General features: G+C 38.4%; 2 protein-coding genes and 1 pseudogene across 2 annotated transcripts; 1 reads left to right on the top strand and 2 right to left on the bottom strand.

Moving 5' to 3' along the window:
• Window positions 1-919: 919 nt before the first annotated feature.
• On the bottom strand, window positions 920-2,636 carry LOC104216547 (uncharacterized). The gene is made up of 4 exons (XM_070159400.1): window positions 2,425-2,636; window positions 1,632-2,293; window positions 1,426-1,544; window positions 920-1,336 (listed from the first exon to the last, which is right to left on the bottom strand). The coding sequence occupies exons 1-4, from the start codon at window positions 2,634-2,636 to the stop codon at window positions 920-922; spliced, it is 1,410 nt and encodes a 469-aa protein (XP_070015501.1).
• A 2,359-nt stretch (window positions 2,637-4,995) lies between these two features.
• Window positions 4,996-7,223, top strand: LOC104216546 (vacuolar protein sorting-associated protein 29-like). Its single transcript, XM_009766619.2, has 3 exons — window positions 4,996-6,097; window positions 6,189-6,326; window positions 6,783-7,223. The coding sequence occupies exons 1-3, from the start codon at window positions 6,080-6,082 to the stop codon at window positions 7,071-7,073; spliced, it is 447 nt and encodes a 148-aa protein (XP_009764921.1). The 5' UTR covers window positions 4,996-6,079; the 3' UTR covers window positions 7,074-7,223.
• A 676-nt stretch (window positions 7,224-7,899) lies between these two features.
• On the bottom strand, window positions 7,900-25,120 carry LOC104216548 (ABC transporter A family member 8-like; annotated as a pseudogene).
• Between the last annotated feature and the right edge of the window lie 2,640 nt (window positions 25,121-27,760).

The raw sequence follows: 27,760 nt of genomic DNA on the forward strand, positions 1-27,760 counted from the left end.
AAATTTCTTATCCAAAGATAGGTGCACAGTCACTTTTTTTATATCAAAATCCATGCCTCACAAAAGTACAAAAGGAAAGCGATAATTGAGATGATTTTTCTGCCAAATGAATTTCAAGTCATGCAGCATTGGTACGTATTACTGTCAAGAAAAAATACTCTCTCAATGCAATTCCATATTTACCAACTAAAAGCTCATAATGCTTTACGATCTATAAGGTTTTCCTCTAATTCTTCTAAAACTATTCCACATGAATATTAGATATCGTTGCATTACAAGAGAGGCCCACAAAATATTAAGAGATAAATTTCAAGCAAATGTCAAATAATATAGTCAAATATAATACGGAGAAGAGCCAAAAATGCCCCTGGACTATGTGATTAGGTACAATATTGTCTTACGTCTGCTCATCAAGCTAAAAATGCCCCTGACTATAACGGAACGTTCGAAATAAGGGCAAACTTGAGCCGAAAGTTCAATGTCGGGGGTATTTTTAGCCCGATAGGTGGAAGGAGGACAATGTTATACCAAATCCCAATAGTTCAGGGGCATTTTACACCCGTCTTCGCTTTTATAATAATAATAATAAAAGGCCAAATACCTAGATAGCCCCTTAAAATTGGCACGTTTTGCAAGATAGCCTTATAAACTTATGGGGTGACCAGTTAGACAGTTATCCTTGACAGATGTGTTTTTGAAGCACAAGCAGTATTGTGAAGAGTGTGAAGCGAGGAAAAGCGACAACCCCATTTCACGAGAAGCGAGAAGCGAAGCGCTCGCTTTTTTTAAGTGAAGCGGAATTTTAAAAAAAAAATTAAAATAAATACTGCATAGACAAAACAAGTAACTGTAAGCAAATGTTCAATACTTCAATTAAAAAACTAAAGAGTAGCATCAATTAAAGCACAAAATGAGCATTCTATTCTTCTACAAGATTGTCAAATTCTTGTATTCCACTATCAATATTATATTGCTCGTCATCTTCTTCAACTTCTTCTTCTTCATCAACTAGGGACAAAGTAACTGCCTCTTTTCCCTTCCTCTGTGAACTTGAAGTTGAGGTACTCCCCCTCAAACCATAAATCCTCTCCCCAATTCCACGCGCCTCCGCAACATCACCCCAAGTCAAATAAGAAGTATCCTCAAATACTTCTTCATCTGCATGATCTTCCAGGACTCCAGTTAGCCATTCATTTGCATCATCGATGTTGTCCAAACTAATTGGACCAATTACATTGCGAGCGTTGTAACGACGCTTCAATGTTCTATTGTACTTAATGAAGACTAGATCATTGAGACGCTTCAAGGTTAGTTTGTTCCTCTTTTTGATATGAATCTGCAAATAATAAGTAATTAGTAAGATTAGGACAATTGATATATAATTTAATTATCTCAATATACTAAATCTTTCTTCTTAGTTCTTACATACTCAAACACGCTCCAATTCCTTTCACACCCGGATGAGCTACATGTTAGACTTAGAACCTTGATGAAAAACTTTTGTAAATCTGGAGTGGAATGACCATATTGCTTCCACCATTCAACTGTAGAAGTAGAACAAATTTTCAAAACATAATATTGGTAAAGAAATAACTTATTAACTATAAAACAACATATAAGCACTCGCTCACCTGGTGACTTCGTCTTTCTTTGTCTAATCGCCATGTTTTTTTTTCCAAAAAGTTGCCCAACATTCCTATAAATAATAAATCGCTTTGTTATTTTATGTTGCATGAATTCTTCAGGTATCAACTTCTCAATACATTCATAGAATCCATTCCACAAAGGTTCATCTCCTAGAATCCTCTCTTCATTGTCATAAAATAGTTCCTGGTTCAAAACAAGTCCAGCTGCATGCAAAGGGCTATGAAGCTTACTATCCCACCTTTTATCTATGATCTCAAAGTCTCTTTTGTATTTTCTTTGATCACTAAAAGAGGCTTGAATAACCTCCTTTGCCCTATCAATTGCTTCGTACAGGTAGCCCATTGATGGCCTTTGCTCCCCATCCACCAAACGAAGCACTTTAACTAGAGGATCACCAATCTTCAATGCATGAACCTCATTGTTCCAGAATGAAGGAGAAAGTATAATATCTGCAGATTCTCTCCCTCGAGCTTCCCTTCCATAGACACTGTTAGTGTACTCATCTGAAACAAACAACTTCTTCAAATTGCTTTTTTGCTCATACATCCTATGCGAAGCCAAGAAAGCAGTAGCAAATCTTGTCTTTGCAGGTTTCACCAAGTTTCTTCGTTTAGTGAATTTCTTCATCATGTTCAATAACAAAGGCCTTTGAACAATATAAGAATGCACTTAATTGCCTGATTAAAGACTGTACTGAAGGGTCTTTCCTTGAAGATGTCACCGAAGATCGAATTAATGGAATGTGCTGCACACGAAGTCCAATAGATATACGGGTACCCAACAGACATCAAATCGCTAGCTTTAACATTTTCACTGGCGTTGTCCGTGACAACTTGAACAACATTTTCTGCTCCAATAGAGTCTATTGTACTCTTGAACAAGGAGTACATTTTGGTTGAATCAGTCGAAGAGTCGCTTGCATCAACGGACTCAAGAAACAGGCTTACCTTAGGAGAATTCACCAAGATATTGATGATCATTTTTTTCATTTCTCGCTGTCCACTTATCCATCATAATGGAACAACCAAACTTGTTTCATTCTACTTTGTGCTCCTCCACGATTTTGTTCACCTCTGCCACCTCTTTCTTTAGATATGACCCTTTAACTTCATAATAAGTTGGAGGCTTCATTCCTGGACCATATTGGTCTACGGCCTCAATAAAAGCAGCAAAAATGTAAGTATAATTAACACAATTAAAAGGAAGGCCTGCATCATACATCACCGCACAAACATTGTAACTGCACGATCCCTCAAAATCGCTTTGGCATCAATTTGAGTATTACCACTTTTTCCTCCCTTATCTCCAGATTTTTGCGCGAAGTAACAATCCATTGCCAGTAGATCCACAACTAGAAGACATTGGTGGAAGCATCCTTCCCCGCTTTTGTGATTTTGGTGAAGGCGACGAAGCATCGTCGCCTTGTTCTGTTTCATCATCATCATCATCATCAAGATTATAAAGTTCTTATTCATGAATCATTTGAGTCTTTAACTCTTTCTTTTTTTGAAGGTATGCTATCAATTCTTCCTTCACATGCTCCGAAACTTTAGTGCAAGATGCGACATTTGAATCACCACCGATTAGATGCGCATTTTGGCGATAGACTCCCCCATTTGAAATCTTATCACAAAAAAGGCATCTAATGGCCATTTTGTTGGTCTCGCTAACTCTTGAAGAGTAAGCCCAAGTCGGGTCTTTCCTATCTTCTTTTGGCGCCATTAAAAGAACAACTACATAACACATAAGAAAGACAATAAGAACTAAGAATAAAGGATATAAAAAATTGGGTAGAAATTGGGGGCAGAAAGAACTGAAGGTAAAAAAAAATTCGCCAAAGCATTTCGTTGCTTTTTGGACATTTAGAAATAAAAAGAAAAAGAAGAAGAAGAAGAAGATGAAAATTAAAAGTGCAGAAGCAGAACATACCTGTACTCTTGAAGAAGAAGAAGAACAACCCTTGATGCTTTGAGATAATTTCAGAAATCTGAAGTTGATGAAGAAGAAAAGAAGAAATCGTGGCTCTTGTTGAAGAAAAACCCTAGTCTCGCTGCTGTTGAAGAAGTCCAGACAGTGTTTACTGTTTACAAACTCGTTTTTTAATAAAATAGGGCTTGGGTTAATTTTAAACACAGAAGCGGACGCTTCTCTCGCTTCTTCTCGCTTCACCGCTTCTCGTTTTTTACAGAGAAGCGATCACTTTTTCGTATCAGAGTCGCTTCAAAGACCTGACGCGCTGCCCTTCACGCCTCGCTTCGCTTCTCGCTTAAAGCGATGAAGCGAGCGCTTTTTTAATCACTGAACACAAGTGTCTGATATGGCAAACTACGTGTATCAAAGACGCTTTTGAGCTCATGAGAGTGTTTTTTCTTTAATCTGTTTCTCATTTTATATCTGAAAAACTCCCTAAAATTTTCAGCTAGTCTCCTTCCCATCTCCGACGAGTACCTAACCGGAAAAAATGGCCACTCCTGCCCAAACTAGTAGAGAAAAAAAAAAGTCGTAGGCAGTGAACTCACTCCCCAGTTTGTGGACGTCACAGGCAATACAATAACATCCTTCGCTGCTTCAATCTGAGAGAGGATATCCCGAATGACCTCAACATGAAGGTAATCCACACCAATGAAACAAGTAAATAAAAATTGAACCCAAAATTGATTTTCTCAGCGAAAACTTAAAAATCAAACCAAATAGAAGCACAAGGAATTGCAACCCCTCAAGCCTTTTGCAATTTGTAACAAAAATCAACACCAACCCAAGAACTATAGTAATTACTGATCGTAAAGCTTAAAAATACTTGTCTGTTTGTATACCCAATCGAGAAAAGTTCTTATTTTTGGTGATGAGCTTGCTTCGGAAAAGTTGCTCCGTCTACAAACGATTTGTTTAATGCAAAGGTCCAAATTCAGACAAAGAATTGATCAAGAACAGAACTAAAAGAAACAGAGACATGAAGAAGAAGTGGGGACGGACGAAGGGTCTAGTATATGGTCCAGGGGTGGGGAAAAGGCATTGGTCTGGGCGGCTTTGGTTTTTTTTTTTTAATTGCATTTATTCTATTTTTAGTTATACTTGACAAATTTTTCTCTTTCAAGTTCCACATGTTTTTTAGTAGTTGGTTTACTTTGCACACCATTCGCATGTGGGTTTCACACACTTGCTTTTATGGACACAAGTGTTCACAAAATACACCTCTGTCAAGTATAAGTGTCTAACTGGTCACCCCATAGTTTATAAGGCTATCTTACAAAACTTCCAAGTTTAGGTGGCTATCTAGGTATTTGGCCAAAAAAAATTGAACTTATCTTATGGAGTGTCAAAGACCGGTATTTTCATGGGCAACAACTGCTTCTTTTCAATTGATAATCATGGACATATTCCTTTGAATAAATCAGGTGAAGGTGACGTTCATTTTAAGAATTCTCAACAAGGTGGTTCGCTTTTTAGCATTACAAATCAGAACCTTGTTAGGTTAGTTGGATACTTGATATAGCAAAGTTGGCGGAGTGGAGCTCATTGGCGGTGAACTCTTGGCCCTTGAGTACCTCCATGGATTTAGTATACCTGCCTCCTCTTCTACTTTAGGGCAGCCTGGTGCACAAAGCATCCTGCATTCACGCAGGATCCGGGAAAGGCCGCACCCCTTGGGGTGCGATGTAGACAACCTACCATAATGCAAGCATTAGTGGCTGCTTCCACGACTCGAATCTGTGAATTGGTCACAGAGAGATAACTTTACCATTACTCCAAGACAACCTACCCTCCTCTTCTACTTTCCTTGTAATAAACCAAAATATCTCTTCATCTATCTCTCCTTCTTTCCCTCTCTCTCCCTCTCGTGTGTGTGTGTGTCAAAATTTTATTCAGTATTCAGTTTAATTTGTGTGCCCCAATTGTATAGGAGCAAACTTTCGTGAAAGTGCAAAACATGACACTGTTTCGGGACATTCTTACTTTCCTGACAGCTAATCTTTTGTGGAGAATTATGCTCCAGGCCTGGCATAAATGAGCCGATTACCTTTTCTATCACATGTGGGTCACATATCTGACATGGTTGAGCAGAAGCGTTTTCTGTTTGGATCTTTACCACTCAGCAAATGGAGTTACGCCAAATAAAGATTTAAACCTTCTAAATTAGGAACAACTCAGCTCTCCTCCCCCCCCCCCAACCCAACCCCAATATTTATCCAATAAATTTCTTTGGGTTGATCAGAAGCGGGAGAGATAAAGAGGATGGAGGCAAATTCAAGAATTATATCGGTGGAGTTTGAACTACAGTCTTGTCTTTTCTTTCTTGGCCTTGTCATTTCTTCAGAAAGCATTCAATATTTGGTTTAGGCATGAAGGATATAGTTCATGCTTCCTTGAGATATGTTCCGCTATAGAAACTGTGGTACACCTGATAATTACCATTTCTGGCAATTCTTGTGCAATGCACTGCCTTAACAATGTAGTGTTCTGTACTCCCAAAAATATATCATTCAATGTGAATGTATTGTTCATGAAAAAGTATTCATTGTCTCATTGAATTATTTCTGCAGGAAATTCATGATTACTTGAAGACTCTTTGTCCTGACTTGCATATTAGTCGAGGGGAATATGATGAGGAGACACGTTACCCAGAAACCAAAACACTGACCATTGGTCAGTTCAAGCTTGGATTATGCCATGGGCACCAGGTCTGAACACTAAACTTTCTTCTTTCCTTTGTCCTATTTTGAACTGATGATAAGCTTGATGATTCCTTAATTATGAGGTAACTCTGCGGTATTCAAGTGATCTGAGTGGCATTTGCTGTAGCTACTTGTTAATTGTTGTCTGGGATAAATCCTAACACCTAAGTACTCTTTGCTCAATCATATGATGTTTGTCATCTTTACTATGTGTCAACATGCACTATGTGTGTGTTTTATATGCACCTTCTGGCATATATACCATTATATATACAGGTGCCGATATTGAATCACCCAATTTGATAAGACCTTGGAACTTTTTCTAAGCATGTTATGTATTGTAAGAGAATGAATGAACTTATTGAATATTGTCCCTGAGGAGAATTAATTTTGCTGCACCTGTAAGATAGAAATACGTTTCCTTGGTGGTAATAGTCTCTCCTCTTGTTTCTTGTCCTGAAGGTTGTTCCGTGGGAGGACTTAGACTCTCTAGCCATGCTCCAGAGGCAATTGGATGTCGACATACTTGTGACTGGCCACACCCATCAGTTCACAGCATACAAACACGAAGCAGGGGTGGTTATAAATCCAGGATCTGCCACTGGTGCCTACCGCAGCATCACTTATGACGTCAACCCCAGCTTTGTTCTCATGGACATTGATGGCCTGCGTGTTGTGGTCTATGTTTATGAACTCATTGATGGAGAAGTTAAAGTTGACAAGATCGATTTCAAGAAAACATCAACAACATAGAATATTCATTGAACAAGAAGACTCGTGTGCTACAGATTTCAATCAAGGCCCAAGTGTTAATACGCCATTGCTCCTATTTGGATAGTTTTCTTGTTGGTATGTTTGTGTTTGAGTTATTCAAGCCTGCTAGATTAATATATAAACCAAATCAAACTAAAGATAAAACGAGTTTCATCCGTTTTTGTTTTAAATGGTTTTGTGATTCTTTTGGGATCAATTGTACATTATGATCTAAAATAAGTTGTTCGCATCTTTTTCTTGATCAACTTTGGCTCTTCTAATTATTATTAGGTCCCTAGATTGATATGTGAAAACAATGCTAAAGAATGTACAATATTCATGTGGTGTTATGTTCAAATAGTAACTCATATTTGTGTATGCTCCAAAGGTAACTAGCGAAATGCTAAAAAAAGTTATCTTATTTCATTTCTTTCTATCCAGAGGTGACTTGGATTGAAATTCAATGTTGATTTAGGACTAATTTTAAGATGGTTAACTACTAGTTTTGGTTCTTTTATTTTTTTGAAACCAAGTATTCGGATTTAGCTTTGGAAAATTTGGTTTATAAAAAAGGATTATGAATAAATATTAGGGCAGATTTAAACAAAATGGATGAAGGGGGAGCAACATTGCAGAAAAGCCCCATTTTCTGGATTTGGTTATGTTTTACAAAATGAAATAATATGTTGCCTAAACTGAAAAAAAATAGAGTAATTGGTATCGGAAAATACACTACCTTTGGTTTCTAAACAAAATAAGCCCGTTAATCTTAATACATTAAACTGAGGTTTTTCTATTTTGATGACTTCACAGGAATACTTGAAAATTACATGTTAGACAAAGCAACATAAGTAGAAAATCATTGTGCCTCAGTTGCCACCTTAATGAAGACATCCTCCAAAGATGTGTCAGCCAAACCCCAAGATTGGACAGTAAACTTCTGCTTTGCAAGTTTAACTGTTAGAAATACATCAAAAATTTTAGCCTCGTCTTTTGGCAGCTCAAATTTCTGGGTTCCATACAAATGGTAAGTCTTCTTAGCATGTGGAGATAGATGTTTCACTAACACCTCCACATCTCTTTCATGTTCTGGTGAGGTTGTCATGGTGAACATGTACGATCCTCCGTACCTAGCCTTTAGCTGTCATTCGCATGAACAAATCAAAGAAATCCAATCCAAGCTTTTATGTGATGGTCATAAAGGGCAGCCCGATGCACTAAGCTCCCGCTATGCGCGGGGTCCAGGGAAGGGCCGGACCACAAGGGTCTATTGTACGCATCCTTACCCCGCATTTCTGCAAGAGACTGTTTCTACGGCTTGAACCCGTGATCTCGTGATCACATGGCAACAACTTTACCAATTACGCCAAGGCTCCCCTTCTGTTATGTGATGGTCATGTTGCAAGTATTTTAATTGTGAGTTTAAGAAAATAGGCATTACCTCATCTATAGTTCCCAAGCACTGGAAGTTTCCATCAACAAAGATACCTATCCTATCACAAAGATATTCAGCCTCGTCCATGGAGTGTGCTGAGAGAAATAGAATGATATGACATCAAGGCTATGACGTCGAGCAATCATTCAAGTTACCATTAATGTAACAAAGGAAAACTGATACTAATTGTTTATAACAAAGAGTGAAGTGAAGTGGAGTACCGGTAAGAATGATTGCTCGATCTTGTTTTGCACACTTCACAACATCCCACAGCATTTTCCTTGAAGCAGGATCAAGTCCTGTGCTGGGCTCATCCATATAAATAACCTTCAAATTTTAAAAGAGCCTCCATCAACTTTTGTCTAATAGGAATGCACAATGTTAGGACAAATAATACAAGTGGACAGAGACTTAGACGCATACTTTAGGGTCCCCGATCAATGAGATGGCCACACTGAGTCTTCTCTTCATACCTCCACTATATTTTCCTGCTGCTTTGTCACCAACTCCACCTTGGAAAAGATTGAAACTTTTGAGAGATTCCTTCACTGCCTTTTCCAACACAATTCAACCAAACCATCACTCAGTATGCTCTAAACAGTTTTCTGTCAAGGAATAGAAATTATTTTGCTGGTAACCTTGTAAGAAACATACTGGCAGCAAATTATAGTCAATAAACCGACGAATACAAAGGACCTTTGATGGAACGTATTGTCCACATCCGGTTTATCAGTTCATTTGTTACGATCTACCAAATAATCACATGTACAAATTATTTCAGAGCAGCATTAGCCAGTTAATTAGCTTTTTCTTCAATTTGTATACACTCTGTAAAAATACGCATCACACATACACAGTGAGCGAGCATACTAAAAGCTGGAGAACAGTTTCATCCTTTTTCAAATTCAAAGTTGCACAAGTTAATAAATCAAAATATTGAGGAACTGTGCAAACAACGTCTCAGGTTTTACTTCTATGTAGTATACGTTAATAAGAAACTGAGGGGTTATATTCACGTACTTGGCTTAACGCAGAACCCTTGAGATTTTTTAATCTTCCATAAAATAATAAGTGTTCCCTTCCTGTTAGGGTCTCCCAAAGCAAGCTTTATGATTGATAAGAAACATGGAAAATGAGACAGGTTAATACTTTAAGATGCAAAGGGGATACATAAGTTCTTCCATTTGCCTACAATGAAAGTATATGTACTTACTCATGTTGTGGACACACACCCATACTGCCATATATTTCATTCATTTGAGTCCTCAAATCTAAACCTTCAATATATGCTGCTCCAGAGCTTGGCTCCAAGAGCCCAGTCATCTATCACTCAAGAACAATTATTGATAAGTTTCAACGTCTAGAAAATGCTTGTGAAAATGCAATTACATGACAATCTATAAAAAAATTCGACCGAGCACAAGGAACCATGTCAGATATGGTAAAATATTTATTATCATTTGATCAAATTTTTACTAACCATACTAATGAAGGTAGTTTTGCCGGCACCATTTGGACCAAGCATTCCAAAGCACTCTCCGCATGGTAATGCAAGAGATAATTCTTTGACAGCAACTTTATTGGGGTTCCCATCCTTCCCTGGATACATCTTTTTGAGGTTATAGCATATGGCAGAATAGTTGGGGTGTGGCTGATTCAGCAACTGCTCGACCTTCTCCCTCTGTAAAGCAAGCCAGGAAACTACAATGAAATGATCTACACAACAGGGAAGTAATAAGTATATTCAAATGACCGCTACTTGATCATGGCAAATGTAGATATGATCAAAGAAATGTTAGGGATCTGAACAAGAGTTTGTACTATAATGCCTGAATCAATGGTCCTCGAAGTGACGTATCAATTTGAGGACTCCTCTTCATGAAAAGGCTGAGTGAGAAAAAGGCAATATGAGTTACCTCTCGGAGAACATCATTGTCTTCCATTTGAACACTAGATTCCTGGCTCTGAAAAGATGGTTTCTGAAATGATGCTAAATGCTTCTTCTGAGAACTCGGCAAGAAGAATAAAGGACTCCTGCGGTTCCCCGTTTCAGATGATATAACTTGATCCAAGTAATAGGCAGCAATCAGAAATACTACCCACTCCACTGACATAATAATTAGAACCTCTCTCATGCCATTACTGCTGCTACTGAGGTACTCCCAATACATTCCATAAGTCCCTATTTTAAATGCCCCTTGTGCAAATTTGGACAGCTCATATAACCCTCGATACAGCGAAAAACCAGGGTACAATTCCAAAACAATAAGCCAACCACCTAAACCAGAGAAACACTTGTTACATCATTAAAATCGAAAAGTACATGGGCATAGAAAGACCCTCACAGATAAATGGCAAAAGTAGAATCTCCAAGTATTACAAATTGATATAAATATTTCCTCACAAAAGAACTGCTTGGGTAATCAAAACGTGAGGATTTCTAATTCCACTTAAATGCAATGAGAACAGGGAGACAATCATAATGATCCAGACAGCCAAATTCAGATGGAAGCATTTCGCCACATAGTTTTCCAATGAACTTACAAATGATGCTATGATAAATCAGAACTACACCATCACTCCAGAAAGTAAGCTATAAAAAGTTTCTCTGGAGAGAACCAGGACACACCAAGTGACAAATATTGCACAAGTGTCTATGTTTTTTCTTCCTACAACCATAATCTATCTAAGAGATATCAACGGACAGCTGCAATGTGTTACAAGTGGTGTAATAGAAAGAAGAACCACTCTCGCAGAGAAGAAAAAATTCGTAGTACAAACTTTTGACCTTCAATATTTGTATCTCTTGTTGCGGAAGCCAAATGTATATAGTGTGAATAAGTCACAACTACTATACCAAAAATTATGACAGCCACCAAATAATAAATAAGACAATAAAACAACAATAAAGGGAACACCAGAATTTACGAGGTTCGGCTAATTTTGCCTACTCCTCGGACACAACCAATATTTTATTTCACTCCAAAAATACAAGTGAAATAATACTAAAGAGAGAAGATACAAATGCCTTAAACAGATGAGAAGGCAAATGAGAGGTGTGTTTCAATCCTAAACATTAGGCCTTCTTTTATAGGGGAAAAATCCCCCCAAACTTAACTCCCAACCAATGTGGGACTTTGGCATTTTGCCAAACTTCAACAAATCTCCACCTTGGCAAAATTCCACATTTTCAATTCTTTCTCAATAACAAATTTTGGTTGTGTCTTCATCTTCAATCTTCAGTGTTCAACAATGTTGATCAAATCCAAACAATGTTGAAACTTGATCGCAGTCACCACCTTAATTAGCATATCAGCAGGATTCTCCGTAGTATGAATTTTCTTCACTGTGACTCCTCTTTCTTCTATGATTTCTCGTACGAAATGATACCGAACATCAATATGCTTCGTCCTTGCATGATAAACTTGGTTCTTCGCTAATTGAATAGCACTTTGACTATCACAAAAAATTGTGATACCTTTTTGTTCAACACCAAGCTCCTTTAGCAATCCTTGAAGCCAAATTGCCTCCTTCACAGCCTCTGTAATAGCCATGTACTCTGCCTCTGTTGTAGACAAAGCAACTGTTGACTGCAAAGTAGACTTCCAACTAACTGGTGCCTTTGCAAAAGTAAACACATAACCAGTAGTTGATCTTCGTTTGTCCATATCACCCGCAAAATCTGAGTCACAATATCCAACTACAGACTGATTGTCTTCCTGCTCAAAAACTAACCCGACATCTACAGTATTATGAATATACCGTAGAATCCACTTCACAGCTTGCCAATGCTCCTTCCCTGGATTGTGCATATATCTGCTAATAACTCCAACAGCTTGTGAAATGTCAGGCCTTGTGCAAACCATTGCATACATCAAGCTACCAACAACATTTGCGTATGGTACCTTTGACATATACTCTCGTTCAGCTTCATCCATTGGCGACATAATAGTACTTAGCTTAAAATGGGAAGCAAGTGGAGTACTAACTGGCTTAGTCTTGTCATCTATGCCAAAACGTTGAAGTACTCTCTTCAAATATTCCTTTTGAGATAAACAGAGTTTCTTTGAACGTCTATCTCTAATTATCTCCATGCCAAGAATTTTCTTTGCCTCACCCAAATCCTTCATCTCGAACTCCTTCTTCAGTTGAATCTTCAACTTATCAATTTCTTCCGAATTCTTGGAAGCTATCAACATATCATCAACATATAGGAGAAGATATACAAAGGAACCATCTTTAAGCTTGTGCAAATACACACAATGATCGTATTTGCTTCTCTTGTACCCTTGCCGTAACATAAACTCGTCAAATCGCTTGTACCATTGTCTAGAAGATTGTTTCAATCCGTACAATGATTTTTCAAGTTTGCACACCATATTTTCTTTTCCAGCAACTTTGAATCCTTCTGGCTGAGTCATGTAGATTTCCTCCTCCAAGTTTCCATGTAAAAACGCAGTTTTTACATCCATCTGAACTAGTTCCAAATCCAATTGTGCTACCAAAGCCAACATAATTCTAATGGAGGAATGTTTTACAACTGGAGAAAACACTTCATTGTAATCAATTCCCTCCTTTTGAGCATATCCTTTGGCCACCAATCTTGCTTTGTAGCGAACATCTACTTGGTTAGGAAATCCTTCCTTCTTTGCAAATACCCATTTGCACCCAATTGCCTTCTTTCCCTTCGGGAGATTGGCCAATCTCCATGTATGATTCTGATGAAGGGACTGTATTTCATCATTCATGGCAATCCTCCACTTATCTTCTTCTGAACTTTGGACAGCGTCTTTATAAGTGGTAGGAACATCATCAGCTACAATTGAGGTTGCACAAGCAACCGTCTCAATGAGACGAACAGGTTTCGTTATTGTTCTTTTTGGCCTGCTGGTTGCTATTGATTCAAGTTGTTGTTGAGGTTCCTGAGTTGGAATCTCCTCTACTGGCTCTCCTTCCAGAGGGTAATCTTCATTTGTTTCCTCCTCTGCTTCTTGTGTAGGAAAAATAAATTTTCCCTCAAACTCCACCTGCTTAGAAGCACCTTTATTTTGTTTGGTGTCTTCTGTTACCTTATTTACCATAGCAGATTCATCAAAGGTAACATCTCTGCTGAATATTACTTTCTTTGTCATAGGACACCATAAGCGATATCCTTTGACTCCAGAAGTAATTCCCATAAAAATAGCCTTCTTTGCCCTTGGATCCAATTTTGACTCCGTCACATGATAATATGCAGTTGAGCCAAACACGTGCAAAGAGTTATAATCTACAGCAGGTTTTCCATACCATTTTTCAAATGGTGTCTTGCCATCAATAGCAGCAGATGGTAGACGATTAATGAGGTGGCATGCATATGTAATTGCCTCAGCCCAAAATTCTTTGCCCAAGCCAGCATTGGACAACATACACCGTACCTTCTCCAGCAAGGTCCGGTTCATACGTTCTGCCACTCCATTCTGTTGTGGTGTATGTCTAACAGTGAAGTGTCGGACGATGCCATCATTTTCACAGACCTTATTGAAATGATCATTTTTGTATTCACCTCCATTGTCTGTGCGAATACACTTGATCCTCCTGCCTGTTTGATTCTCCACCATCGTCTTCCATTTGAGAAAAATTCCCAACACTTCATCTTTGCTCTTCATTGTATACACCCATACTCTTCGGGAAAAATCATCAACAAAGGTTACAAAATAGTGCTTCCCACCCAATGAAGGTGTTTTGGAAGGACCCCAAACATCAGAGTGTACATAATCCAAAATGCCTTTAGTATTATGGATCGCTGTACCAAATTTAACCCTTGTCTGTTTCCCTTTAACACAATGCTCACAAAACTCCAAGTTGCAAGCCTTTACTCCTTTTAACAATCCTTGATCTGATAGAGTTTTCAAGGATTTTCCTCCAGCATGTCCCAAGCGCATGTGCCATAGCTTGGTTGCTTCTGCCTCTTTGTCGTCACTGGATGTCACTGTCGCTGTCCCAATAACTGTACTGCCACGATAGCGGTACATATTATTATTCTTCCGATTAGCCTTCATTACCACTAGTGCACCGGAGCATACTCTCATCACTCCATTTTCTGCAATGATTTTGAACCCTTTTGATTCCAGGGCTCCCACAGAGATGAGATTCTTCTTCAAATCCGGTACATATCGAACATCTGTTAATGTTCTGATCATTCCATCATGGTTCCTTAATCGTATTGAACCAATGCCATATGAGGTAAGAGGGCTGTTATCCGCTGTGTGGATGACTCCATATTCTCCTTCTTGAAATTCCACAAACCAGTCCCTGTTGGGACACATATGATAGCTACAAGCCGAGTCCATCAACCATATGTCTGATGATGTTAATGACTCTGTTGTAACTAATGAGAAGTCTGAATCATCACAATCAGCTACATTTGAATCCATAATGGCCTTTCCATTGTTATGTTTGGCCTTATTCTTCAACTTCGGACAGTCTTTCTTCCAGTGCCCTTTTTCTCGACAAAAGGCACATTCATCTTTGCTGGGTCTGGATCTTGACTTGGATCTTCCCTTCTTTGTCCTCGTTTGATTTTGAGGACGACCCCTCACAAATAGTGCTTCTCCTTCTCCGCCCTTCTGTTTTTCTCGCTTTCTTTGTTCATAGCTGTACAAAGCCGAACAAACTTCTCTGAGAGAAACTTCGTCATTTCCATGGAGTAGAGTAGTTTCAAGGTGCTCGTACTCATCAGGAAGTGACGCCAACAACATCAAGGCCAAGTCACCATCATCATAAGTTGTATCCATATTTTGCAAATCTGTGACCAACTTATTGAAACTGGTGATATGTTCATTCATCGTGGTACCAGGAACATAGGTGAAGTGAAACAGTCTCTTCTTCATGTACAATTTATTTTGACTGTTTTTCTTCAAAAATTTATCCTCCAGTGCTTTCCATAATTTACTTGCAGAAGTTTCCTTTGTGTATGGATATTTCTGCTCTCTAGCAAGGTAGGATCGAATGGTACCGCAAGCAACACGGTTGATAATTCTCCAATCTTCTTCTCCAATAACATCTGGTTTCTTTTCTTCAATGGCCAGATCTAGCCCTTGTTGAAAAAGGACATCTAGAACCTCGCCTTGCCACATCCCAAAATGTCCGGACCCGTCAAAAATTTCTACCGCAAATTTCGCATTTGACACAATTCTTGTCATAAGCGAAGATGCCAATGATGACGTATTGTTGACACTTGATGTAGATTCTTCTTGTTTATTGTCTCCCATATTTGACACAAATATTATTTAATAGCTGACGACACAAATCAAGATTATTTCCTTTCTGATGTAGAAGATCAGACTAAGCTGCAACTACAGAGCATACTCAGACAGAACCTTGACTCAGTTACCAAGATAAATCTTTTCTGATGTGGAAGATCAGACTATGCTGCAACCACAGAGCATACTTAGACAGTACCTTGGCTCTGATACCAATTGTTGCGGAAGCCAAATGTATATAGTGTGAATAAGTCACAACTACTATACCAAAAATTATGACAGCCACCAAATAATAAATAAGACAATAAAACAACAATAAAGGGAACACCAGAATTTACGAGGTTCGGCTAATTTTGCCTACTCCTCGGACACAACCAATATTTTATTTCACTCCAAAAATACAAGTGAAATAATACTAAAGAGAGAAGATACAAATGCCTTAAACAGATGAGAAGGCAAATGAGAGGTGTGTTTCAATCCTAAACATTAGGCCTTCTTTTATAGGGGAAAAATCCCCCCAAACTTAACTCCCAACCAATGTGGGACTTTGGCATTTTGCCAAACTTCAACATCTCTATCACCTTGAACTAATCAAGTCTATCAATTATTTAGCATGTTGCACTAAACCTTATATTTTGCCAAAAGATAAACTGACAAATCAGTGGTTTCAACTCTAGTTGCCTCCTTGCTGATAGCTTGTAAAATTGTTCATGCGGATGGAGAAAATGATTAAGATCCAGAAAATAAACAGTTTGCTCTCTATTTTCACTGAGAGGGTTAAAAATAAATTTCCCGTGCTTAGTTGCCATTGATTCCAAAAGGAATAGAGGAGAAAGATTTGTTCCTAGGGAAATTCTTCATAGTGGATAAGGTGTAGGGAAGGGTAAAAGAGAACAATAATTCAAGACCTGATGCAGCCTAAGTTCCTTGATAATGTATTAAGTATCAGATCTCTAACAAATAAAACAGACAACATACCCAGTGTAATCCCACAACTGGGGTCTGGGGAGGGTGGTGTGTACGTACTCCTTACCCCTACCTTGTGTAGGTAGAGAGTTTGTTTCTGATAGACTATCGGCTCAAATCAAGAATGCATTAAAATTAGCATAAAAGATAATTCAAATTAACTTTTTAACCTACTTACGAGGAAATGATGCATCATTTACGAGTGGCTGGAAAAGAAGAAAAGCCATGATCCCCGTACCGAAGACAATTGTATAAGCAACAACTGCAACATTCAATATTATGGTAGTTATTCATCTTATTTGAGTTGAATATTCATGTATTAAAAAGGACCTAGTAACGAGATTCTTACTGATACAGACCTGATGCTGTCTTTAAATTAGCAAATAAGGCAGCTAACAGGAAGGCGAAAGATATTTGCAAATTTGTGAAGACAAAGTAAAAGATGCACTGGACACCATAAGAATTCAGGTTGAATATTGTTAACCCTGTAAAACAAGAAAACATAATGAACCAGCTAGTTTAAATGAGAGAGAACGACCGCAGCTTAGTTTTGTATGTATTTACCTGTCAGTACTCCAAATACAAAGTAACAGGACATGTAGATTAAAGATATAGCAAGAAAATATATGTAAGAAGTCACCCAATAAGCGCCATCTCCAAGTCCGTGCATCTTCATCATGATCCGTAACTTCTGTTGCCTCTCGTAAACAAGAGATGATAATACAACCTACAGTAAAAACAACATCCTATTATTAAGATGAAAAGAATACGACTTTAACTATTCCGTTGCATTATATGTCTTAATTTATTGCTTAGAAGTGGGACAATGGTTAGAGTGTATGCTTATTTAGTCCAAATGGGAAAAGAAACTTCAAATTGTTTTACCTTCATAGTCAGGCAAGTAAATCTGTTCTAAAGTGTAGAAAACACCTAATATAAGTAATAAACGCTTCATCTTTCTTGCACTTTAAGCTTTTAAATGAAGCAGTTCACCAAAATCAAGATGATATCTAAACAGATGGACGTCCCAATTTCGAGTCTCAACACAACCTATCATCAAATTATCTCCACGTGCTTAACTCATAAAAATAAAACTAAACTAGGCCTGCACATGAGTACGTGTGTTGCAGATCTAAATTATAAATAAAATAAAGTTTTAGATGAGGCACTTCACACAATTTAAAAATACACCATAGAGAGACAGAATTTTCTTTTTCATGTATTTAAAAATACACCATAGGTAGATTATATGCGAAAAGCAAATAATGTAGACACAATTTAGGAACATTAGCAACAACCCAAGTGAAGTGGATTAACCGTGTAATATTGAGGAAAGAGTATTTTCATCTGCAGATTATAAATGACTGAATGAAGTTTCTTAGTAAGAAGTAAGAACTGAGAATGATAGCACATGACCAAGACATTTAGAATCAAATCTTTTGCGATTATTCATGTTCGTAAGCAATAATGTGGACGACCAAAATAACTAAACTTGAATGAAAGCCAACGATCAAGAAAGTAGATACTTGTAGATGATAATTGCAAATAACTTCCACCATAAGCATTCAATTATGACACTCTTAACAAACCAAATAGATAGTTACCGGGAATATTTGTAGAATGACCCATGTAAAAAAGACAACAACAACAACAACGACCCAGTATAATCCCACAAGTGGGGTCTGGGGAGGGTAATATGTACGCAGACCTTACCCCTACCCCGAAGGGTAGAGAGGCTGTTTCCAGGAGACCCTCGGCTCAAAAAAAGCAATAGGAGATAATATATTAGTACCATAAAAATGCGTAATAAAATAACAACAATATATAAGAGATACGAAATATGAAATACAGGATACGAAATACGAAATACGAATTAGATGGCTGGTATAGTACAACTAGAAGGTAAAGCCCTGCATCAATAGACGACCACTGACATTCCTAGTCTAACTCCTAACTAGATAGTCTCTCTCAGTTGTGCTGTAGAAATATTCACCCTCTCCCCTAACCTACAACCTTAATGCTCGACCTCCATAATTCCCTATCAAGGGCCATGTCCTCCGTAATCCTAAGTCGCGTCATGTCATGTCTGATCACCTCTCCCCAATACTTCTTAGGTCTCCCTCTACCTCTCCGCGTGCCCACTACAGCCAGTCGCTCACACCTCCTCACCGGTGCATCAGTGCTCCTCCTCTGAATGTGCCCAAACCATCTGAGTCTTACTTCCCGCATCTTGTCCTCCATGGGGGCCACACCCACCTTCTCTCGAATATCTGCATTCCTAATCTTATCCATCCTTGTATGCCCGCACATCCACCTCAACATCCTCATCTCTGCTACTTTCATCTTCTGGGTGTGTGAGTTCTTTACCGGCCAACATTCAGTTCCATACAACATGGCAGGCCTAACTACTGCTCTATAAAACTTACCTTTTAGTAACGGTGGCACTTTCTTGTCACACAAAACTCCCGACGCTAACCTCCACTTCATCCACCCCACCCCTATACGGTGTGTGACATCCTCGTCAATCTCCCCGATCCCCTGAATAACCGATCCAAGGTACTTGAAACTATCTTTCTTGGGAATGACTTGAGAGTCAAGCCTCACTTCAACTCCCGCTTCCGTCGGCTCAACTCCAAATTTGCACTCGAGGTATTCCGTCTTCGTCCTACTCAACTTGAAACCTTTAGACTCAAGAGCATGTCTCCAAATCTCTAGCCTCTCGTTGACGCCGCCTCTTGTCTCGTCAATTAGAATAATGTCATCAGCAAATAGCATGCACCATGGAACCTCCCCTTGAATATGATGAGTCAGTGCATCCATCACTAGGGCAAATAGGAATGGGCTGAACGCAGACCCTTGGTGCAATTCCGTAATAACTGGAAAGTGTTCAGAGTCGCCTCCTACTGTCCTAACCCGAGTCTTAGCTCCATCATACATGTCTTTAATCACCCTAATATAGTTACTCGGGACCCCTTTATCCTCTAAGCAGCTCCATAAGACCTTCCTAGGAACCTTATCGTACGCTTTCTCCAGATCAATAAACACCATGTGGAGATCCTTCTTCTTATCTCTGTACTGTTCCACCATCCTCCTAATAAGGTGGATAGCTTCTGTGGTAGATCGTCCCGGCATGAACCCGAACTGGTTGTCTGAAATAGACACCGTCCTTCGCACTCTCATTTCTACCACTCTCTCCCAAACTTTCATGGTATGACTTAGTAATTTGATGCCCCTATAGTTGTTACAGCTCTGGACATCACCTTTGTTCTTATACAACGGGACCATTGTACTCCACCTCCACTCTTCAGGCATTCTATTAGTCTTGAATATAACACTAAACAATGCAGTAAGCCATTCCAAGCCTGCTTGACCCACACACCTCCACAGTTCAACCGGAATCTCGTCTGGCCCGGTAGCTCTGCCCCTTCTCATCTTACGCATTGCCTCCATGACTTCATCGATCTCAATGTCCCTACAATTACTTACTTCATGGTGACTGTCGGCATTCCTCGATTCCCCAAGTATAATATCCTGATCCCCTTCTTCACTTAGAAGTTTATGAAAGTAGGTCTGCCACCTCCTCTTAATCTGGTCATCTCCCATCAAAACTTTGCCGTCATCATCTTTTATGCACCTCACTTGGTCCAGATCCCGAGTTGTCCTCTCTCTCGCCTTAGCGAGTCGGAATAACTTCTTCTCCCCACCTTTGTTCCTTAGCTCCTCATACAGACGAGCAAAAGCTGTCGTTTTAGCCTCTGTCACTGCCATCTTCGCCTCCTTCCTAGCTACCTTATACCTTTGACTGTTCTCTCTCTTCTCCTCCTCGTCAGTGCTCCCTACTAACCTTAGGTAAGCCGCCTTCTTTGCTTCCACTTTACCTTGGACAACTGCATTCCACCACCAATCTCCTTTGTGTCCACCATAGTGTCCCGTAGATATCCCTAACACCTCTCTCGCCGCCTTTCTTATACAGTCCGCAGTCGTCGACCACATTGTGTTTGCGTCCCCACTACTTCTCCAAGCTCCCATTGCCGATAACCTTCCTTCCAACTCTTTAGCTTTATCCTTAGTTAAGGCGCCCCACCTAATCCTGGGGCGTCCTTGTACTGACCTCTTCTTCCTCCTTATCCTAATACAAATGTCCATCACCAAAAGCCTATGCTGCGTTGAGAGGGTCTCACCTGGGATAACCTTGCAGTCCTCGCACAACCTTCTGTCGCATCTCCTGAGGAGTAGATAGTCAATCTGAGTCTTCGCCACCGAACTTTGGTAAGTAACCAAATGTTCATCCCGCTTCGTAAAACTCGAGTTTGCAATGACTAGATCGAAAGCCTTGGCAAAGTCCAACAGCGCAATGCCCCCTCCGTTCCGCTCTCCGAAACCAAATCCGCCATGCACCTCAGTGTACCCACCTGCAGATAACCCAATATGACCATTGAAATCTCCTCCTATGAATAACCTCTCAGAAGGCGGTATACTACGAACAATCTCATCCAACCCCTCCCAAAATTGCCTTTTAATATCCTCATCCAAGCCTGCTTGTGGTGCGTACGCGCTAACGACATTTAAAGTACCCTCACCCACCACCAACTTTATAGTCATTAGCCTATCATTCACCCGCCTGACCTCTACCACGGACTCCCTAAGATGGCTATCTACCAGGATACCCACTCCATTCTTACCCCTCAGGACACCAGAGTACCACAACTTATACCCATCCACGTTTTTCGCCCTCGATCCGACCCACCTAGTTTCCTGGACACACGCTATATTAATCTTCCTCTTCTGCAGGATTTTCGCCAACTCTATGGATTTACTCGTTAGTGAACCTATGTTCCATGACCCGATTCTCAACCTATATGCTCCCTTGCCCCCTCTACCTACCCTGCTACCCGACCCACCCCCTGAACCCCACCCCACACTCTGCCCCACCCGAGGACATGCCCTTATTCTATCATCCCAGACTGCAGCCACTACACCTACAACAATCTAGAGAAGTCTCGCTAGTGTACAACGTACACAAATCAAACTTGAAGGAAACACGTGGTAGCTAGTATCCTAGTTCAAAGGTTTAACTATTGCGAAGTAAAATAACAGTAATTTAGCTAACACCAAAAGGGAAACAGTAAAACAGGAGGTACCAATTCCCGATAACAAAACCTGTGGCTGATTTGCTGTGCTCGATGTAGTTGTACGCTCCCGCCCACTTGCTGACACTCGCCCAGGTTGCTCTCCTTTGCCAGTGCTCGTGCGCCCAACTTGTCTCCAATACTCCGAGAATTCCTGAAAATACAGAAAATACCACGACCCAAAAACCAGAAGGAGCTATCACCGCTACCTCTTTGCATTAATGAATCAAGGACGGAGTCGAAATGTCGGCCGGAACAATTGAACAACGATCGGAAACTCGGAATCACCACCTTGAGGGAATGAAAATAGTTCCCGTTTTTTAAACACAGGTGGTTATAAGATAAGATAAACAGAAAAAAGGTTCACCGTCGTTTAACACTTCACTGCCGGATCTGAAAATTTCCAGCCACACTCCGGCGGGCGTCAGTGGTATCGAGAATCGCCCAGGATAGAGATGGTTGAAGGTTGAGCGGCTGTTGGTGTCGATGAAGGATGGTCGCTGGGAAATGGGGCTGTTGCAGTTCGTTTCCGGCGAGCTCTGGGTGGCGTTGGATCTTAGAGAAGCGAGCTCTGTTGCAGTTCGTTTCCGGCGAGCCGCTTTTCGTTCCAGCGGAAATTGGCATCTCAGCTACATACTCAAGATTCATCCTAATGGCAGGACCACGTAAAAATCGGATATAGCCATTTGATGCCTACAGAAAACAGAAGAAACAGTCAATACTCTTTAACTATGACCAGCATTCAGTGACTATACTCTATATATGTCACCAGATTTTGAAAAAATCAGGAGGTGCAAAACATTGGCACCATGATGAAGGAAATACAAATCTTCACACTAAGCATTAAAACATAGATCAGTTCAGCTTCACGAGCAACTTTTGGTAACCAAGCTAGCCCCTGAACTAAAAGAAATTAAGAGCATCCAAGCTAGATAGAGCTTTTGTTTAATCTGGCAAACATTCTATTGTGACCATAAAGAAGGATAAAAGACATACCACATTCTCAGCACGTGATATTTTTAACAATAGAGGATCATGATCTCGCCGAGTGGGCGCATTAGTAGAATTGTATTGTATGATGACCTTGAACTGCTCTCCACTTGTATCCAAGAAATCGTAAGCTGCGGGAATGGAGAAATATCAATAGGAAGTATACCCCCTAGAGGGAGTTAGAGATCTGAAGTTATATGCCAAACATCATATATAGGGGCTAACCTGCCAAAAATGCATTAATTTTTCCACCTGTATTTCCTTCTCTGAATCCTTTGAATAGCTCAGTGTTAATATCTAAAGAGCTATTACGCCACAAATTTAAACCTTCGACGCATATCACATCTAAATATGAAAGGAACGTAACTCACATTACAACACTCCATTGTAGTTGAACATATAATATGCCTGACAGCAGTGTAACAGCATAAAAGAAACTCTAAGAGTCAAACTAACAACAACAACAACGACGACGGCCCAGTAAAATCCCACTAGTAGGGTCTAGTGTGTACGCAGACCTTACCCCTACCCCGAGGAGTAGAGAGGCTGTTTCCGAAAGACCCTCGGCTCAAGAAGACGAAAAGAAAAGAGACAATATCAGTACCACCAACAAATACCATAAGAAAAGATAACAACATCATGAAAGCTAGAAAATAGGTGCAAAGCAAAAGCGATAGCCAGTAAATAGACTCGGCCTAAGAGTCAAACTAAATGGATTCAAATTTATTTGGATTTGAGTAATTGCGTGGGCTAAAGCAATTGTTAGGCTTCTGCAAAGAAATAAGTTCAGGTATGTTGGACAGACATTAGCAGTAATGAGTGGCAATAAAGACATTACCGGATTCCGCTACTTCTGATGAAGAGTTTTTGGAGCATCGAGACCGAACATGAATGAGAGGACTAGACAGGCCATCATTTCTTCCCTGTAGTAATTCCAAAATCAAGTGTTATAGAGTACTCCCAAAACATGATAAGTATAAAAGAGACAATAAGATTGCTACTGCCTGGGAATAAAATCCAGAAAAGAAGAAAACAGAAGGAAGAGAAAAGAGAACTCACAAAAATGCCATTTGCAATAGTATCTACATCAGAAGTTGATTTTGGATCAGGAGTATCTGTGAACATCTTTCCAGCCACACCTACAAAAAATTCACAAATTACATTTAGAAGAAAGAGCAAGTCATGAGGGTCCCAATTATGAAAACAAATGACATGAGGAAAAAAAAAACATTTACTTTCTGCAAGACTTCTATTGCTCCCTGTGATAAGTATGGTTACTGGACATGAATCAGTTTACCTGCATGACGCATCAGGCAAGCCTGGAGATTGGATAGAATCCGTGGCGACAGCACGGAATTTGGGAGAAGGGATTTGCAACAAGGGAGGATATCCATTTGGATTATCGGCCTCAAAATAATCTCTTTCCTGCTTGTTGAAGTAGGTTTGCATACCACCAAGTAACACAAAGAGGATAGCTGGGAATAAAATGACCTTCAAGTGTGATCTTGAGTGCCGTTTCTGAAAATGACATTAAAAATATAGTAGTATATTTTTTCAGACAAAACAATACTAACTGTTATACCGACTAATTAAGAAATCACTTTGAAATTCACAGCCAGATTCATGATTTCAAGAATCACTTCATAACAGATGCTTGCTTCTTTAATTGAAACCAAAATTAGACACAATAAGACTAACTTTCAGTTTCAGGATAAAATAATCCTAAAAGAGCTGCATCCACCATTTTGGACCTTTTCCTTACACTACATAACACAACAATATTCTCTATAACCCAATTTTGGGTTCACATTAAACAGACTTAAAATGAAAAGCATGTAACAAAATTCCAAGCACCCAATCTAAAACATTTCTTATGAAGCTATTTTTGCTAAAGGGTGGCCACGTGCGTACAGGCACTGATAAAGAGAGATAGGAGGAAAAAACATTAATTTTTTATGAAGTGATCCAACAATTTTTTGTATGTCCTTCCATATAATACGAGAGACTGCATAATTCACTACAAACATGTTACATTGAAATGAAAAATTAAATCTATAAATATGGATTATGAAAAAATGAAAAGGGGGAACTGAACTGACATGGTAAGTAAGGTTCTTGCGGAACAAAGCATTGGCTTGAGTGCAAAAGTTTGCCATTGATGAACGTCAAGCTCTGTCACTTGCCAATATACAACAAAGAATAAATACTACAACTCCTGAATATATAAAACAACTGTGAAATATATTATATCCTCTTTTTCACTTCATTTCGATTTCTGTGTACTCAAAAAAGTTGTAACTGCATGTTGGATTTTTGCAAGAGAAGCCATTTGTAAGGATTTTCAAGCGGAAGGAACAGCTGTTTCTTTATGCCCAAACTACCCTTGGTTGAAAGACTAAAGTGCCCCTCCTCCCTTCATATTTCGCATGTCCATAAAACTAGGAACAAATCTAGATCCCAACGTTAATTACTAGGATATTACTTGTGGGTCCCATATCTGGATTAGTGTAAACACTCTTTTCTGATCTATTTTATTTTATCTTCTTTTTTAGGTCAAATAAGTGCTATATGAATAACAACTTGTTTGGATGGTTGTTACCCATTGTATTATATCGTATTGTTACTTTAAATACAATGTTTGTTTTGATTGTTACTTAAATTTTATTGTATCGTATCGTTAAATCCGTCGTTACATAACGACGAAATGTGTCACTTTATGTAACGACCGATTTGGTGTGGTTGCGTCGTTACCTTGTCTTTTTCTCTCAATCTCACCCTTTATTATTATTAAATTATTTTATTTTATCATTTACCCTACTTTTTTATATAGTAATTTTACCTTGTATCATAACTTTTCTTTATAATATTGCAAGTTTATTCTTCATATTGCTGGTGCGTGATATCATGAAACGATGGCAAACGACACAATCTATCCAAACATTGTATTTATCAAACGATACAATATAATACAATATAGTACGATACGATACATTATGAAACGATGCGTAACAACCATCCAAACAAGCTGTAAGAGAACACAACTTAAAAGTTAAATGTAGTAACAAAAGTTACAAATTCCGCATTTTTTCTACCTTCCATTAAATGTGTAAAACGGTAAAAATTAAAATATTAAAAAAATACTTATGACAAAAATAGAAGAGGATTTAATAGCGTGTTTGGCCAAGTTTCTTCATGGTCAAAAACGGAAAATTTTATTTTGTGTCACATACAACTGATACTAGCTGTATGAGACAACTTTTTTGTCTCACAGTTTTGTGGACCCAGATTTCTGTGGACCCAGAAATGTAAGATTGGAGTCCACAAATTTGTGAGACAAAAAGGAGCCTCATACAACTAGTGTAAGTTGTATGAGACACAAAATTAAACTTCTCGTCAAAAACACTTTTTTTTTCAAAGTTGAAGTGTTTAATTTGGCCAAGATTTTTTTTTTTTTTAAAAAAAAGAATTTTTGAGTAGAAGTAAAAACAATTTTGGAGAAATAGAAAAGAGTAGTTTCTCCCCCAAAAATACTTTTTGAAAATTTGAGAAAAGAAGCATTTTTTAAAAAAACTTAGTCAAACACTAATTCTTCCTTAGAAGTGTTTTTCAAATTAATTAACCAAGCACAAATTGTTTCTCACCAAAAGTACTTTAAAAAAACACTTTTGAAAAAAAAATCACTTCTCAAAATAAGTTAATTTTAGAAGCTAAACCAAACAGGCTATAAAGAACTATCATTTTCTTTCTTTTGTTCCCTTTGGAGTAAAAAGAAAATTTATGAATTTATTTTCCTCCCACATTAATCTTTTTCCAAAAAGGATGCCTCTTCTTTGTTTTATGAAGGTAAAAGGAACTTCTTAACTTCCCCTTCATTTATTATTTTCCCTAATATCGAAACAAGATCTCAATTTGAATGTAGTTTAATGGTAGGACCATTGCTATTTGTGCCACTAAATTTTTAAAAAGATATATAATGTACCATCTATTAAATCGTTCACATGGATGTTATTAAATAAAGACTATGGTTTAAATTTGTATTATTATTTGCTTCACATGGTCAGATTTCATAATAAACAAACAATATGCATTCAAAATTCGTTTCCCTTATTAGCAACAAAAATGGTGAAAATAAATGTGTATTCATTACTAGTAGTTTTTCTATACTTAAGAGTAATGATCATGTGATGGTATTTGAAGTACTTACTTTAATATTCAATAACTGACATAAATCATCAAAGCTTATGTAATATTTATGATTTATCTAACTATTCTCAAATGAAAAAAAGAATTCAATAAATCGAAATTATATTCAGTTTATATAAATTGTAGTAAAAGATTGAGTCAGTCTTATCTTCTTACTCATCTTATATATACTTGAAAATGACACAACCTTAACATAAAAAATAAACACCAAGGTTGTACTTTGATCATTCAACAGATCGTAATACTGAGCTATCAATTACCATTTCAATTTACACACTACTTATATATATATTTGACAGACACATATTTTTAAAATATACTGCGAAAAATTAGGTCCCAAAAATGTCTAACCGCTGTCAGTTACAATTATAATAATTGAGTTCCTCTATCCTCAATTACGATGATAGTTGTCTGGATACATAATTTGATTGGTCCAACAGGACGTTTTATACTAATGATAGTAATATGGAACTAATTATGGGTTTTGGTTAGTATGTTCCATGGCTGTCCCGTCGTGAATTGTTAAAACATGACATCTTAAATAACGCAATAACTAAATATTTCCACTTTTCTTATCACTGTCAACTTTTTACATCTTAGTATCTTACTTCAGATCTAGTCCGATCTTACTACTGCCTACGTTCAGTCAGTCAGTCAGTTTTTCCTTTTTGTCTTGTCCGTCAACAACGACAAAATCGTAGGTTTGTTTGAGTTTTCCAATTT

This window comes from Nicotiana sylvestris, chromosome 10, assembly GCF_000393655.2.
Source record: "Nicotiana sylvestris chromosome 10, ASM39365v2, whole genome shotgun sequence".
Lineage (NCBI taxonomy): Eukaryota > Viridiplantae > Streptophyta > Magnoliopsida > Solanales > Solanaceae > Nicotiana > Nicotiana sylvestris.